At 39.3% G+C, this 17,082-nt stretch overlaps 1 protein-coding gene across 1 annotated transcript; it reads left to right on the forward strand.

Moving 5' to 3' along the window:
* The first annotated feature begins 1,164 nt into the window (after positions 1-1,164).
* On the forward strand, positions 1,165-16,797 carry LOC134528865 (putative protein CRIPAK). The gene is made up of 2 exons (XM_063362532.1): positions 1,165-1,170; positions 14,941-16,797. Exons 1-2 carry the CDS (start codon positions 1,165-1,167, stop codon positions 16,795-16,797), a joined length of 1,863 nt encoding a protein of 620 aa, XP_063218602.1.
* The last annotated feature ends 285 nt before the right edge of the window (positions 16,798-17,082 follow it).

The following is a 17,082-nucleotide window of genomic DNA, read 5'->3' on the forward strand; positions in this document are numbered from 1 at the left end:
TAACTTACAGCGTATCTTATAAACCACTGCGTGTTTTCTAAATGCCTACACTTTAAAGTGCTAAGCACTTGTATGCTGCATATGACCATTTTTTTAGGATAGGTATATATAAATTCTATAGGGGGCGGAATAAAGGGCATACGTCTTATGGAAACCCAGATGACTTGTGCTTTTTATACCAATAAATTATATACATAGTCTTGGCTTTATTGATAACTAGGGCCATGCACTTTTCGCGAAAAGATTTCCAGACAAGATGTGCGTTAAAATGTTGTACCATTGTCTGTGTTTCGTGGTTGGCTGGGTTTATTTCAGGTACGTGTCTACTGTCAGCACACCAATCACAGCCAACCAGCGCCGAAGCAAGCGAGTCCTGATTGGCCCGGCCACATAGAACAATGGCTACTCTTGTAGACGGCCGCCATTTACAAGGGAACAATCGCCCACGCAGGCATGCTTTATTACAGTCTAATGAGCTATCAGATTTGTTTCGCGAAAAATACATGCCCCTACTGATAAGGTGTCAATAAGCGAAAAATTATTTTTTTTAACACTAATTCTATTTCCATATTTTTGGCGACAGTAATATGTAGAACAGAGACGTCTGCAATAAATTATACTTGCATACATAAAAACCTATGGTTTCCTTCATTTAATTTTTTTTTCTTTGCGTCTCTTCGAGAATAAGTAGAGACCCGGAAATTTCGGGGATTCTTCTGGCCTCAGGATAGAATTCAAAGTTATAGGTGTGCTCGACGCATGTTTACTTTCCCATTGGTTGATTTCTTAGCGAGAACATTTTTATCCTTGTTATTTGGCACTACCTGATTCGCTTACTTCTCTCCTAGCTGGACATCATTGGCTCACGGTCGTAGAGGGGCGTGTCCAAACAACTGCGTGCCAATCATGAACACAGTGCGACAGTGTGAAGGTTTGCATTCTAGCTTGCGACTAAATGAATCCGCGAAATTTCCGGGTCTCTAAGAATAAGTAGGGACAGGAAAAATTCGCGGGTTCAATGACCTCTAGGATTAACTTTATAGTTCTACGTACACTCGGTCAAATGTCACCTTCTCATTGGCTGCTGTCTTGTGAATGTGTCCCAATGTAGCGGCCTGTGATTCGACACAGCTTCGGTTGAGAGTTTCTCACTGGTCCAGAGTCATGCAGGTGAGTTGTGAGCCAATAGTAGAGGCAGCACTGAGGTATAACTATATGAATTTTAGGCTGTCGTGAAATGAATACGCGAATTTTTCCGGTCTCTAAGAATAAGGTCATCTGCACAGACCGGAAAAGTTCGAGGATTCATTACGTCTTATGCTAGAATCCAAACACATATACCTTCAACTTGCTCACAGTTTATCTTAAGGAATTTGAGCCAATTAAAATCCTTCAACCAAAAAAGTATCGAATCGGAAGCATCCCCGTTGACAGGTCTCACAAGTCAGTAGTAAATGAGCATGTAGCATTTGCCCGAGTATGTAGGGGATTGTGGAGTCTATCCTAGCGGTCATTGAAACCACGAATTTCTCCAGTCCCTATTCATCAGAGATGGAAACGCACACAACTAGAGTCAGGTACTGGGAAAAGGATTGACCATAGTCAGTGTACAAAATGATCATACCAACATTTGTGTCGAGAAATTTTGGGTAATCATTCATTGCTGAGACCAGCATTCGAACGCCAGTCGTCCCAGATTATACCAATTTGTAGACGTCTCCATGAACGTAAGAAAAATTTTGAAGCACCTTTATCTGACAAGCCCGTAACCCTTGAGGCCCCGATATCGAGAGAAAGCAAATATATGGGTTCACCCATAGTTGAACGCGAGAGTGCATCTGTTTGTGATAATTAAAAAGAGTAGGTATGCTGGAAAACAGGATAAATTAGATAAAACCTCCTGGGTGGCTAAGAATTTTAATTGCTTCACATATACCGGAATTTTGTCTGCCACGAAGCCGTTATGCATGGTCTTCAGAAAATTTAGAGGAGTAGACAACCAAAAATTAGTAATTAATTGATTGATTGTAAAACATGTATCAACTATAAAAATTTTTTAAGGTGTGAGTAAATTTGTAAAAAAATAATAGTACTTATAATTTAAATAATTTTGACTTTTGTTTCTCGTAAAAAATTTGGACCTTTTTCTTCACGCCACGTGCAACTAAATGCATTTTAACTGACTCATTATAGAGGAGAACATAACACCCTTTTGCAAAAAGGTTTGCATAAATTCGTTCATGACTTGCAACATCCACAAAACTTAAACATCTCAGGACCAATTTAGTTTATTAGGGTCAAACTGCATCTCATTGTGTATTCAGTCTGGTTACATGAATAAAGCATGAAGTGCTAAACTCCCTTAATTAAAACATATGTTCGCAAGTATTTAAATTTTAGGACATAGGCCTACTCTTTATTAGACAAAAGTTTGTTAAAAATTTATGCAAAATTGTAAGCTTGGTCATGTTTAAAATTAAGCTAGGGTATTCCTTTAATTACAACAAGAGTTTTTGGATGGTAAACCTGTGAATGAAAAACATTTTTTCTTTGTAAAAATAAGTTTCATAACTTTAAAATTTTAGCACTTACATACAATTGTGTGTTATATTCTTACCCACATTACAAAACCATAGTTACAATTATTAATTTGAAATTATATTTTGAACATTCTTACAACACGTAATTTAAAAGTTTATTTATTTCACTCCTTGGAATGAAGTGAGATAGGGAGGCTGCCTTTCTGAGAGCGACAAGAGTCTACATTTATTAGACTAAGGTTTTATTTAAAAACTTATCAACAATCATAAATTACATCACGTTACGAATTTAGTTTCAGATTTAGTTCATGATTGTGCAGTTGATTATTTTTTATTAGTATTTTCAAGGCTCGATCTCATACGCCATATTATTTTTTTTTCTCTTCATGATGTTTACTTAAGTGCTCTTTCTGAAAATTTAACGCAATATCTTTCTTTCATTTCTTGTTATGTCATTAATATTTTCAACAGATATTCACAAAGTGTAATATAATATAAGTAATATGTCATGCAAGTTTTCATAATTATCATTTATTTTTCAGACATAATCCTTAAATAAATTTAATGTCGATAAATTGAAGGAAAAAATCTACATGACATGGGACCGAGCCATAAAGAATGTACCTATTTAAAGAATTTTTTTGGACATACGCCGTTGCAGTTTTGCACTGTTTGTCATGGAAAAATTCCGAAAATCATGTTATTTATTTTTAATTTAGGCCTATATTAAATTTTTTTGGGAGGCTAGACACTTTAGGCATTTATTCTTATTTATTTTTGTATCTATGTGTGCATACAGAAAACTCTAGAATGTGCGAGAGACGTATCTGCGCGTGCGCGCGCAACAGCGGCACAAGGCGCGGCCATTGCGTGTGCGGGCAAACACCAGACAACTCTAGCGGAGGAAGGCGGTTGAGGCTGGTCGCGGCATGGGTTCCCAAGCTGTGTGCGTCGCGATGCGTGATTGGAACTGTAAAATTAATAGCAACCGTGTCTACGAGGATGTGTGTTACGCCGGTAGCGAACGGGATGACAGAATGTTTAGCCAAGTGGTTTATGTTCCTGTACTTTACGAGTCGCGAGAGCAAGATTTTCGTGTTTCAATGTGAAGTGCATATTCGGAATCGCGCAAACACCATGTTCGGCTGCTACTGGGAAGCTGACCGTGAAACCTGGTCGGAGCATTTAAGGGCGTCCTTACGTCCTTTTCACCTTCTGCAACTTGGCTCGCACGAATGCTGTTCCAAACCGGACTTCGCAAGCACAAGTAAGTGGGGGTTGCAAGCCGTTCGAACCCAAGCAAGACCGTGTACCTATGTGTTTCAAGGAGAAATACACAGCTGTGAACCTTTTCGAAAGCACTAATAACTGTGAATTTTATGACTTTTTGCACAAAAAATACTTATGTTACGATTCACAACGAATTTTTAAGTAAATTATACCAGCATAACTTTTTAATAAAATTTTTGAAAGACTTTTTCTTGTAACAAAAGTTTAAAAGTTTTTTTTAGCTCCCAAAAATTAGTTCGTATCTATAAACCTTTTACGGACCTTTTTTTAATAAGATTTAGTGGATATTTTTAAAGGTATTTTTAAGTGTCTAAATAATTTGTACCTATTAAAGTTATGGACTTTTTTTATAATTGACAGAATATTCCAATTTGCCCATTTGTGGAAATTAAACAAATAATTTTATAATTGCATTATTTATTTGTGTCTCGCGCGCGCGAATTAAATGTTAGTTGGTACTAATTATTTAGGTAAATGCAGTGTAAAGTAATTTCAACTTGTTGCTATTGGATTGTTTTTCGCATCATTTGTTTATATCTTATTTTTATTAAATGTTTGGCAACCATTTTAGTGAGTTTAATATTTTTTTTTGCCACTATCACGCATCCTTAAGGTTTTTCTTTCTTTCGATTTATGTACCAGTTCTCTGCTTGTATGTTTGCTTTGGGCCCAGACCCTGTGACAGTCGGGGCCGCGGTGTTTTAAGATGATTTTAAAGTTAAATGTTGAATGGTTATGAAATCGCCGACAGATGCAGTCCCAACCCGGATATGGGGACGGAAGTTGGTCGCTGCTAGATACAGCACCCACCTTCATAGTATACACACACTGTTAGAAATTACAGTAAATTTACTAACTTTTCAACGAAGAACATAACTCAAATAATCGAAGAAGCCTTCGTAATTTTAAATAACTGAATATTTGTAGAAACTACGCCGTATTTTTACTTCCGAGTTGAATGTTTAGTTCTAAACGAAGGTGGACACACGTGTGGACAAAATAATAGTGTTTTTTCTGTAGACTTAACCAGTTTTTGAATGTTTTGTAAATATACCAAGAATGGTATTTTGGACTCATTTTCAAAGTTAGTGAGTTCAGATAGCGGTAAATTTACGAAGATCCCTGGATAATTTGTAACCAGCGTTCTGCGTAAATTGAAGGTGAAATTTTTTAGCAGTTTATAAAAGTGATTCATTCAATAATTAAAGAGACAAATTGATTTAGAAAAAAACTGTGCATTAAAAAAAATAGATTTTTACTACTTCTCAGCATAATCCCCAACAATATTAGTACACTTGTCCTAGCGATGAACTATTTTTTTGCTACCTGATGCAAAAGTCTTTGTTTTGTTGTTTGACCTACTCTCCCACAAATTCCTTGACCTCCTCGTAATTACAGAACTTTTTTTCCCACGTAATGCCTCCTTGAAAGCACTAAACAAGTAGAAGTCCGAGGGAGCCAAATTTGGACTTAAGGGAGGATGAGGAAGTCTCTCCCAATCCATATTCTCAATGGTTTCTTGGGTCAGCTTTACGGTGTGAGGGTGAACATTGTCGTGTAGCAATATCACACCTCTCTTTGAGATCTGTGACTTTTTTCTCATTGCTAGCTTTATTTTATTCGTCAGCGTGTCTGAGTAGTAGGCACTGTTTATTGTACGCTGATCTTTCAAATAATCACAAAGGACGACACCTTGGGCATCCCAAGAAATGGTCAACATGAGTGCTTCTGATTATTTTTGCCAATATTTTGTTGTCTCCGAGTGCTTTCTTTCATTCCTGGTGAGAATTCTGCTGGTATTCATCGTGTGCAATCTGGTTATTCCTAAGCAAAAATGAATTGGTATTTGCATTTTATCAATATGATACATGCAATTGTATTTCATGATTAGTTAAATTGGTGGATTATTTTAGCAAATAAAAACTAACTATATTTTAATGAGGTAAAATTCAAACAAAAACATGGATTACCTAGTCATATTCCAAGACTTAAAAGAGCAGAGATACACTGACATGCGAGACGATTTACCTTCCCCTTAAGGTCTAGTGAAGCCCTCCTTCTCTTGCGATCGCTAGTGAGCATCCCGCATTCCATGTGAAAGAGCGATTGACTGTACAACACAGCTCGTGTCGACAAATGTTGACAAGGATTGGAACTACTTGCAAAAAGTTTATTTGTACGAGGTCAATTAACACTCACGGCTGAATGGAGCCATTGTAGCCAGTTGGAAACATGTAGCCTTGTAGCCTCGTATCCTCTGAGTCTAGCATCTTCGTAGTCCTGTATCGTTGTAGCCTCGTAGCCTTGAAGTATTGTAGCCAAATGTCAGTGGACTAGTTTGACCAAAGACAGTTATAGTCAAAGATAGTTAGAAGCATTGTGGTCTACTGTAGAATGGCGAACGAATAATGCCGAGTTGAATGTTCGTGTGAATGTACATTTTTTCGCTAAATGCGCATAGTCAAGTCTGTAGTATCGTATCCTACTGATGGGATCAATTCCTACTGATTGAATCGTATTCCTCTAAAGAGATCGTATCCCTCTGATGAGAAGGTATCCTACTGATTAGATCCCGATTAGATCGTATCCCTCTGATAAGATTGTACCGCTCTGATGATATTGTATTCCTCTGAGAGATCTTATACCTCTGATGAGATCGTATTCCTCTGATGAAATCATATCCCTCTCATGAGATCGTATCCTACTGAGTTTAATGTTCGTACAAATGTTCTTCCTTTTTGTGAATGTCCTTCAAAATGTGCTTCCTTTTTTTTGACTGTGGTTTCCTCTGTCTTCATTTTTTACCAGTGTGTGTCCAGTGTTTTTTTGTGAGTGTGTGTCCAGTGAGTGTCCTTTTTGACGAGTGTGTGTCATTTTTGATGAGTTGCGTCATTTTTGGTGAGTGTGTGTCCAGGGTGTGTTTTTTGTCAGTGTGTGTCCAGTGTGTGTCCTTTTTGACGAGTGTGTGTCATTTTTGATGAGTTGCGTCATTTTTTGTTAGTGGATGTCCACTGTGTTTCCAATGTCTCCATTTTTGACGAGTGTGTATCAATTTTGTGTCCAGTGTGTGACCTTTTTGATGAATGTGTGTCCTTTTTGTCGAAAGTGTGTCAGTGTGTGTCCTTTTTATCGAATGTGTGTCCTTTTCGTTGATGATGCATCGCCAAGTATGTAGTCAAGTCATGGTTTGCATCGTGGTTCTGAGATGCCTGGTCTATATGCCTGGCATTGTACATGACTTGTTTAAAAGCTATTTCAAGTATCGAAAAATAAGACCTCTTGGTTCAGAAACGCTTGGCCTAAATGTCAGACATTATACATTACCTGACCTCTTGGTCCAATGATACTTGGCTTATATGGCTGATGTGTAAATTATATATTTGAAAAGCATTTCAAATATCGATAAATATTTTACCACTTGGTTAAGAGACACTGGCCTTTACATCTGACACTGTGCATGAACTGTTTAAAATGTCCATCAATTATCGATGATGGTCACTTGGCTAATCAACATCAAATGGACATGCATGGCCAACCTACTAGTTGTGTCTGGCCAACCTGCAAGATGTGTCTGTCCAACCTATCTGATGTGTCTGCCACAGACTGGATGCCTAGCCTCCGACTGGCCGACTTATCTTCAACTGGACGTGTTAGCCTGACGAACCGACTAAACTTGTGTGCCTGGCCAACCAACTGGGCGTACCTTGCACCAATTGGACGGGTTAGACTGACCAACTGACTAAAATGTGTGCCTGACCAACCGACTGGGAGTACCTTGCCACAAACTGGACGTGTTAGCCTGACCAACCAACTAAATGTGTGTGCCTGGCCAAACGACTGGGCGTACCTTGCCACCAACTGGGCATTCCTACCATCTGATTAAACATACCAGGTTAATCGACTGTCATGTGGATATGCCCTGAAAACACATGTCAAGGTATGCAAAGGACTCGCTTCCGCCTTCTAAGAAGACTGTAGGAATCGATAAACGTTTGTAATTTGCTAGTATTTTTTGTACTTGTAGAATTTATGAAATTATTTTTTATTTTTTTCTTGAATCTGGCTTTTTGTTTGGTAAATTGATGTGTTATTTAATTTAATTAATTTTTCTGTTGACCAAAGATTGAACTAATGACTGTAATCGATCGAATCAATCACTATTTTAGTAAGCGATTTTTTGAATCATTTTTGTAATTTTTCCCGAATTTATAGCTTAATAATTACTGATTTTCAAGATGGCGGCCAAAACGGCTGATAAGATGGTGGATGCCACGAAAGTCTGTCGATTGGCACTCTAGCGGGTAAAAATTAAACCAATATGGCGGCATCACACTCTGGCAGACGACACGTGTATTACGTGAAACTAGCGCTTCTAGTAGATATCTATCGAGTACTGAAAACAATATGGCGGCAACACTCTCTAGCAGACGAAGTGTTCACTATTTGACACTAGCATTCTTGGTTGCAAGTACTAAAATTTAAGATGGCGGCCTCCAGCAGATAAAAACAAGATGGTGGACGTGACATTATACTAGCTGACATAATTTATACATTGGTATTAGTAGAGGGAGGTCAGTTCGCGAGTGGGCTCCATGGTGGAAGGATCCATCGCCATTTTTATTTTTTAACCAGGTTTAAACTAAGGACGCCGAGCTTCATAATGTAAATGTGTTTTTAATTAAAAATGCATTTTAAATGTATTAAAATATTTTTTTATAAAATTTAAAAAATTCTAATGTTTTGGATATTAATTTACGGATTTTTAAGATGGCGGATGTGATGTGATGATTAAAAAAAGCGGAATTTTTTTTAAATTTTATCATACAATTTTTTCATGAATCTTAAATTTTTTCCTAACTTTTGGGATTATAAATACGGATTTTCAAGATGGTGGCTGTAACGATAATTTCATGTTAGGGAGCGGGTAACTAGGTGTCGGTAAAATGTCAAATCAAAGGTCAAATTCAAGATCAATGTCGAGGTCATTGTTCAAAGGTCAAGGTCAAGCCAAGGTCATGACCCGGAGGCTTGGTTTTTTGGCATTTTAAGAAATGTAAGCCTTTCAGAGGAAAGTTAATCCTCCGCGAGGAAAATTAAGCTTCCGGAAATTTTCGAGGTTAATTGGTAAAGTTTCCCTAAATAGATTAATTTTTCCGTCGAAATATGGAAAATTTGAGGAACTTTGAGGAAATTTTACACCAATATGGCCACTGTGACGTCATAATCCGAGATGGCTGTCGGGGTCATTGACCGACACCACGTACCACAGCCTTCAGTCTGGGCTCGGGGCCCCATTTATATACCATTTTGAACTAATGTGTAAACTTCAAGAGGAAACGCCATTTTTAAATGCATTAGTGAGGTTATAAACAAACCAATTTTTATCCATCAGCTGTTCTTAGATTATACAAATGATGCTAACCTAAAGTCATGAATGTTCAAAACTTCTACAAACTGTTTAATTGCTCTATCAATTTGTCTCTTTCATTATTGAATTTCTCTCGTAATACTAATATATTGACTACCATGAAGCTTGATTTTTTCCTATGTTTTCACCCTGGAAACGTTCTTACATTAGCCTAGAGAAATTAAAAAGAATTCTGATTATAGTCAATGAATTTTTTTTACTTAAATCATACAGAACATAACCAATCGTGATTTTTAGAGTAAATAACACAAAAACTACACAACCTAGGCAATTGATGTCGTATGAAGATTGTTTTAATTTATTTATGCATCCCAAAGGGCTTGTTTTGTGTATAATTGTGCAAAGACGCAAGAAGTGCTCATAACTTTGGCAATCTGAATGTTTGAAAACGACTGAGCAATCTGTTGTAGATGGAGGCTGGCAAAATAAATGCTTTAAATGACCTGCAGTACAAACTGCACAGATATTTTGAGGCTCGGGCAAGAGTAATCTGTTATTTATTTGCTGGATTGTGTGACGTTTTGTTAGCGCACATTCCTCCAGACAAATTTTGAGACAATCACACTGTACAAAGGTAAACGATTTTGAATTTTAGACTATCGCGAATTGGTCCAGTGATTTATTCGGGTCCATAGATATAAAGTATGAATTTTAATTTCATTTTAAGACATTTACGCGTGTTGGCGTGTTCTTGCTCGCTAAAGCCTACTAACGTAAGAAATATTTGTAGTTGGTCGCCTGCAGTAAAATTATGAGGTCACCATTCAGTCTCATTGTTGTATGGAGCACAACAAAAAATATCGCAGCATATTTAGCGCTATGGAAATAACTTCTACTACCCACTTTGTAAGTTATTTAAAATTATATCCTTACGTAAAATTAAAATAATGAACTCAATAAATATTTTCAAGCTTAATGCAAAAATAAAATGAATAAGTACAAAATAGAAACAAAATGTGTCTTAAATATTTAAGAATGTTTCTTTACTTTTGGAAAAATCTACAGATCATTTTTCAATTAATTATTTTGTCCTTCATCCGTTAGATTTGTTACATAATACTTTTTTCAATTTAGGCCTACAACTTAATAAATCATACCATTGGGTTTAGAAATTTAAAAAAATCATTATAAAAGATATTGAAGATAATTTAACTTAACTAAACATGAACAAAGATAAAAGTTTGTTAAGAACAATTTCTTACAAAAGTAATAACGCATTTTTCAACAATATTTCTCTTAAAACACAAATTTACTTCTAACAAAATTAAAGCGCATTTTTATCATGAATTGTTTACAAAGTTATCGAAACAAAAATATTTGTTCCACGTGGCAATGAAAATATTAAAAGTGTTTTATTTATAAACAACATACCTAAGTTTATATTTGGGAGGCAATAAATGAGTGAATTTATGTAGGCCCTGCCTGTATCCACTATCGCACAGTTTTATATTTGATTTCGATGGTTTCATTAAAAATTTTAATATTAGGATCCTTAGAAATTTATTGTACCCAGATAAACAATGTAGGTACTATTTCTTTTATTCACTGATCTTTTTAGTTTTCTTATTTTGTTAATTTGGCTATAATAAATTATATCGCAGATACAAAATTTAATTTGTTCAGTATCCAGAGAACATTCTCCATATTTTAAATTTTAAAATTGTGTATTTGAATTTGGGAGGCGGGAAATAGCGTTGTGGCAAGATAAGGGACTATCTTATCCTGTTCGGCCACCTATGTTTGGTTGGCTCGATATCTCTCCGGGAAAACGCTGGAATGGTTTCTTAAAATAGGTTGGTTTCATCCCAAGTATACTGATTAACAGTTCTCTGCGTTTCCGACTCTAATCACCTCACAGCCACCGAGACGTTGAAATAAATTAATTTAAAACAAAAAGATTTTAAGACGATAGCAGTGTCTAAGGTAGGCATATTTCTGTAAGGACAGCAAATTTTGTATTCCTGGTTGCCAAAATACAAGGACATACGCTTTTTTCTACGTTAATGACGTGGGGTTTCGACTTTGGGTAAGCCTAATGCATCATACCGCTACGGTGGCCGCAGCACCTATTAGCAGGATTCGATTTCTGACCGGTTTTTCATGTCAAAATACTTCTCTCTCTCTTTCTTGCTCTTTCTCTCTCTCTCCCTCCCTCTTCCCAATAGCTGAACTCGAAACTGTTAAAATCACTGTGCCAATCACAGTTAGGTACTTAACAGGGTATCTGTCAATGCTATTAATGCGTGGTTTTGACAAGTCTCACATGCTATACTTAGTTAGTTTAGTTTTTTCAGTTAATACAATTTTTTTGGACATTGGTCATTGCAGTTTTTTACTGTTTGTCATGGAAAAAATTTACGAATGTAAAATTTAAAAAAATTGAAAACAGAGAACATGCCGAAATCAGCTGATCTCGAACAGATGGACCCAACGATGGAACTAAACAGTCATTGCGGACAATACAACGACGACAGCACAGACGAACATATTAAAGCTTTAAATTTAAGACAGCACAAGAAATTCCGTGGAAGTGAATTAGTAAAATAAATAACAGCACTAACAAGCACAGTGGGTTAACAACGACCAGACCGTTTCAACAAGAACAGTAACTGCAGACAGGCAACATATCTGGACAACGCGGCAAACATACGAACACAACTATGAAACTAAACATCCTATGTGTATGTATATATATATGGCGTTTACGTGTGTTATAAGTACATTTATTAAACATATTTTTTTTTGTCTGGAAAGAAAATCACAGTAATAACTTAATGATACTATAATTTCAATACAGTTAAAAAAACTTCTGCTTCTGCCATTTAACAGTAAGAAGGCTTTCATTACTTATATTTTTATTGTTGGTTAAAAAAAAATAAACCAATGACTAATGATTTGTGGGTCGCAAGCACAGATCCTAACTATGACTGTTCCTATTTTCGAAGTATCTATAAACCCCCTTTGAGAATTTTTCTATCCACTTGAACAGGGCGCGCGCACAGCTAGTACCTATGTAGTACAAATAAAAGAAGAATTAATAAAAGGTCGTATTATAATATTATAACTGTATGTACTGAGTGCTTAAATCGATGTAGGCTAGGCCTATGTTCGCTAGCTAACTGCAGATCCAGACAAAATACTTAATTTTACCATCATCACATTTATTTTCACTCTAGCATTGTAACATAGCCTAATACTAGCTTACTTCTTCATGACTGCAAATTTAACAATAAAAATTTCAAAATCATAATCATAATTGGTAGAGCCACGATTATTGCGGCGGATTCATTGGGTAGAAAAGTAGACTTAGAATACATACCTTTACATCTACTGCACGTTGGTGATTGGACTACAGTTCTCTTGTCGACTCTGAGCCAGTTATAAACAAGGAGAGGAAGTGGTTACCCAATCACGCATAACTTGCCAAAGGATGTGACCTTGTTATTGACCAATGGGCACTCTTAAGAGGTTGGATTACCTGTATAGGCAAGTCGAGCTTAGCCTGGAGTGAAATGGATCCACAAAATAATTATGACTTTAAGCATTGATCACGTAAAATAACAGTTAAAAGTGTAATAATCAGTTCAAACTTATTGAATAACACTCGCTACGTCAATCTACACGATTATGAGTTAAGCGGGAATCTGTCTCTAACCGACGAGACTATATGCCACAGTTACACCAAAACTCGAACATTCTTTTTAAGATTATTAAACATTGCATGTTAGGTTCAAACGTATTTGATAGCCTGAAGAGAATTATAAGCATTTATATGTTTGGCATGAAAACACCCATGTTTCTAATATTAAATTCAACCACGGATGTGTATATATGTTGATACTTATTATAACTGAAATATCACAATACATTTTTGTTATTATTGTTTTTTTTTTAATTTTAAGTGCCTGTTAGATAATGGATAGCTCATTCAACACACATTGTTTGTGAATGAACATTTTACCCTCCCCATCAAATGAGTTAAAATCATTTATATGTTATCTTGGTATGTTATTGAAGTTTTAAATACCATGCAATGACAATACTCTATAAAACATCCTCTATCAGCAATATTAACTAATGCATGCATTACTGACTGAAATCTGCATGGGGAAAAAACAGTTATTTTATTAAAATAGCATTGAAGAAAAATTCTCAGAAACTTTCATAATGAAATGCAATTTTAAAGTAATATTGAGTAAGTAAACTGCAGAGAGACATTAGAACATCATTATTTGTAATTATTTTTTACTCGTATTATTAATGCCTTCACTTTTATACCATTATTTCGTTTGTCGGGCGGCAACAATAGAAATGTTTCATCAACATACGACAAGTAGTTTTCGATCGATGGGCAAACAAATACACAAACACATAAAAAAATTTAAAACTATATTTTTCAGTTCTAAATAATGTTAATGGCCACTGTAAATTTTATTTTATTTTATTCAATGTAGTTTACATACTTTTCAACTCAAACAGTTTTTTTTTTTAGTATAGATTGACGAGAAACAAATTAAACTCACTGCACGCCTATAGATATGTATGTTTGCCTAAAACGCACACATACATATTTGGCCCCTACACATATATATGCACTAGAAAGTATTTTTTAGCATAACAAAATGGTTTCATCAAAAAAATCATTTTGATCACAAATTAAATGTTACTGGTACATATAACATTTTTTTTAAGAGGTATGCAGATTTAACCTAATTTACTTAATTCCTACTTAAATTTTTATTTAAATTTATATTTAATTACTCAGTTTTAATTACTATTCAGTCAAAGCTAAATACTTTTAAACAATAATAGTCATTTCACAACAATCTAACGCAAAATATTATTAACATTTGAATAAAAGTTAACAATATTCCTTCATGGTATTTTAAAGCAGTTATAAGTAAAACCAAGATAAGGCAAGGTTTTTGACGTGATAACGTCTTATAAATCGATGAACGCCGGCTGCACACACGAAAAATCATGACTCATTGTCACGTTCCGCCTGAGCCGAGCGTGTAAGAACCGGCCAACCACCGTGCGAGAAAATCGTCTATAATATCAAACAGGTTAAGGCGGGCTTTTTAACTAATTGTTCGTGATTATATTTAAACAAATTATTTAAATTAAATTTTGCAAAAACTGTAAATAATAATATTTGAAAATTAAAAAGTATGCAATTTTTCATCAATGTTTTCTTATGACTAGAGACCTGTAAAATTCGCGGATTCATTTCGCGATAGGATAGAGTCCAAATACTTTTGACATTATTTTGCTTCAGTGATTGGGCCACAGTTTATCTGAAGGACTCTGGGCCAATGAAAAATCTTTAACCGAAGAATTAGCGAATCACGATTATTCCAGTGAACAGGTGTTACGGGTCGGTAACCAATAAGCAGATGTAATTTGCACTAGTGCGTAGAGGATCATGGAGTCTATCCTTTAGGGATTTGAAATCGCGAATTTTACAGGTCTCTACTTATGACGTTATCACGTAAAATTTTCGTCCGTAAACCGACTTTACAGACAAAACCCCTTTTTAAATTATTAAATTGGTCTGATTTTGATGAAAGTAAACCAAACGGTGACTGGCAGGAAGCAACCCGACCGGGATCCGACAGGAGGGAAAGGTATTAACGCCGGTAGCTGGCTGCGGCTGTCAGACATCTTGCTCGTCGGCGGCAGTTCGCACTTATCTTCCGCGGCATCACTGCATCTCCCTGCGCTGCCCGCCAGCATCACTGCATCTCCCTGCGCTGCCCACCAGCATCACTGCATCTCCCCGCGCTGCCCGCCAGCATCACTGCATCTCCCTGCGCTTCCCGCCAGCATCACTGCATCTCCCTGCGCTGCCCGCCAGCATCACTGCATCTCCCCGCGCTGCCCACCAGCATCACTGCATCTCCCCGCGCTGCCCGCCAGCATCACTGCATCTCCCTGCGCTGCCCGCCAGCATCACTGCATCTCCCTGCGCTTCCCGCCAGCATCACTGCATCTCCCTGCGCTGCCCGCCAGCATCACTGCATCTCCCCGCGCTGCCCGCCAGCATCACTGCATCTCCCTGCGCTGCCCGCCAGCATCTCTGCATCTCCCCGCGCTGCCCGCCAGCATCACTGCATCTACCTGCGCTGCCCGCCAGCATCACTGCATCTCCCTGCGCTGCCCGCCAGCATCACTGCATCTCCCTGCGCTGCCCGCCAGCATCACTGCATCTCCCTGCGCTGCCCGCCAGCATCACTGCATCTCCCTGCGCTGCCCGCCAGCATCACTGCATCTCCCTGCGCTGCCCGCCAGCATCTCTGCATCTCCCCGCGCTGCCCGCCAGCATCTCTGCATCTCCCTGCGCTGCCCGCCAGCATCTCTGCATCTCCCTGCGCTGCCCGCCAGCATCACTGCATCTCCCTGCGCTGCCCGCCAGCATCACTGCATCTCCCTGCGCTGCCCGCCAGCATCTCTGCATCTCCCCGCGCTGCCCGCCAGCATCACTGCATCTCCCTGCGCTGCCCGCCAGCATCTCTGCATCTCCCTGCGCTGCCCGCCAGCATCACTGCATCTCCCTGCGCTGCCCGCCAGCATCACTGCATCTCCCTGCGCTGCCCGCCAGCATCTCTGCATCTCCCCGCGCTGCCCGCCAGCATCACTGCATCTCCCTGCGCTGCCCGCCAGCATCACTGCATCTCCCTGCGCTGCCCGCCAGCATCACTGCATCTCCCTGCGCTGCCCGCCAGCATCACTGCATCTCCCTGCGCTGCCCGCCAGCATCACTGCATCTCCCTGCGCTGCCCGCCAGCATCACTGCATCTCCCTGCGCTGCCCGCCAGCATCTCTGCATCTCCCTGCGCTGCCCGCCAGCATCACTGCATCTCCCTGCGCTGCCCGCCAGCATCTCTGCATCTCCCTGCGCTGCCCGCCAGCATCACTGCATCTCCCTGCGCTGCCCGCCAGTATCACTGCATCTCCCTGCGCTGCCCGCCAGCATCTCTGCATCTCCCCGCGCTGCCCGCCAGTATCACTGCATCTCCCTGCGCTGCCCGCCAGCATCACTGCATCTCCCTGCGCTGCCCGCCAGCATCTCTGCATCTCCCCGCGCTGCCCGCCAGCATCTCTGCATCTCCCTGCGCTGCCCGCCAGCATCTCTGCATCTCCCTGCGCTGCCCGCCAGCATCACTGCATCTCCCTGCGCTGCCCGCCAGCATCACTGCATCTCCCTGCGCTGCCCGCCAGCATCTCTGCATCTCCCCGCGCTGCCCGCCAGCATCACTGCATCTCCCTGCGCTGCCCGCCAGCATCTCTGCATCTCCCTGCGCTGCCCGCCAGCATCACTGCATCTCCCTGCGCTGCCCGCCAGCATCACTGCATCTCCCTGCGCTGCCCGCCAGCATCTCTGCATCTCCCCGCGCTGCCCGCCAGCATCACTGCATCTCCCTGCGCTGCCCGCCAGCATCACTGCATCTCCCTGCGCTGCCCGCCAGCATCACTGCATCTCCCTGCGCTGCCCGCCAGCATCACTGCATCTCCCTGCGCTGCCCGCCAGAACACTGACCCAAAATTCCCGCCGCGGTCTCGGCACGGCCTTCCCGGGGGGCGACGACAAGTGGTTTCTCCACAGGCGAAGGCTGTCGACGATAAAACATGTGAAATGAAACACAAAATGGGATATCGTTAGAAGACAAATAAACACCAAAATATCTAAACGACTCGTATCATAAAACCGAAAATAATTTGAACTAAAATTCCAAAAACCTCAGAAGAGCTAGAAAACAACGTTACACCATGTATGCTTAATTTATTTATCTTAAATAACATTACAAGTTTTCTGTTACATTT

Source organism: Bacillus rossius, chromosome 2 (genome assembly GCF_032445375.1).
Source record: "Bacillus rossius redtenbacheri isolate Brsri chromosome 2, Brsri_v3, whole genome shotgun sequence".
NCBI classification, from domain to species: domain Eukaryota; kingdom Metazoa; phylum Arthropoda; class Insecta; order Phasmatodea; family Bacillidae; genus Bacillus; species Bacillus rossius.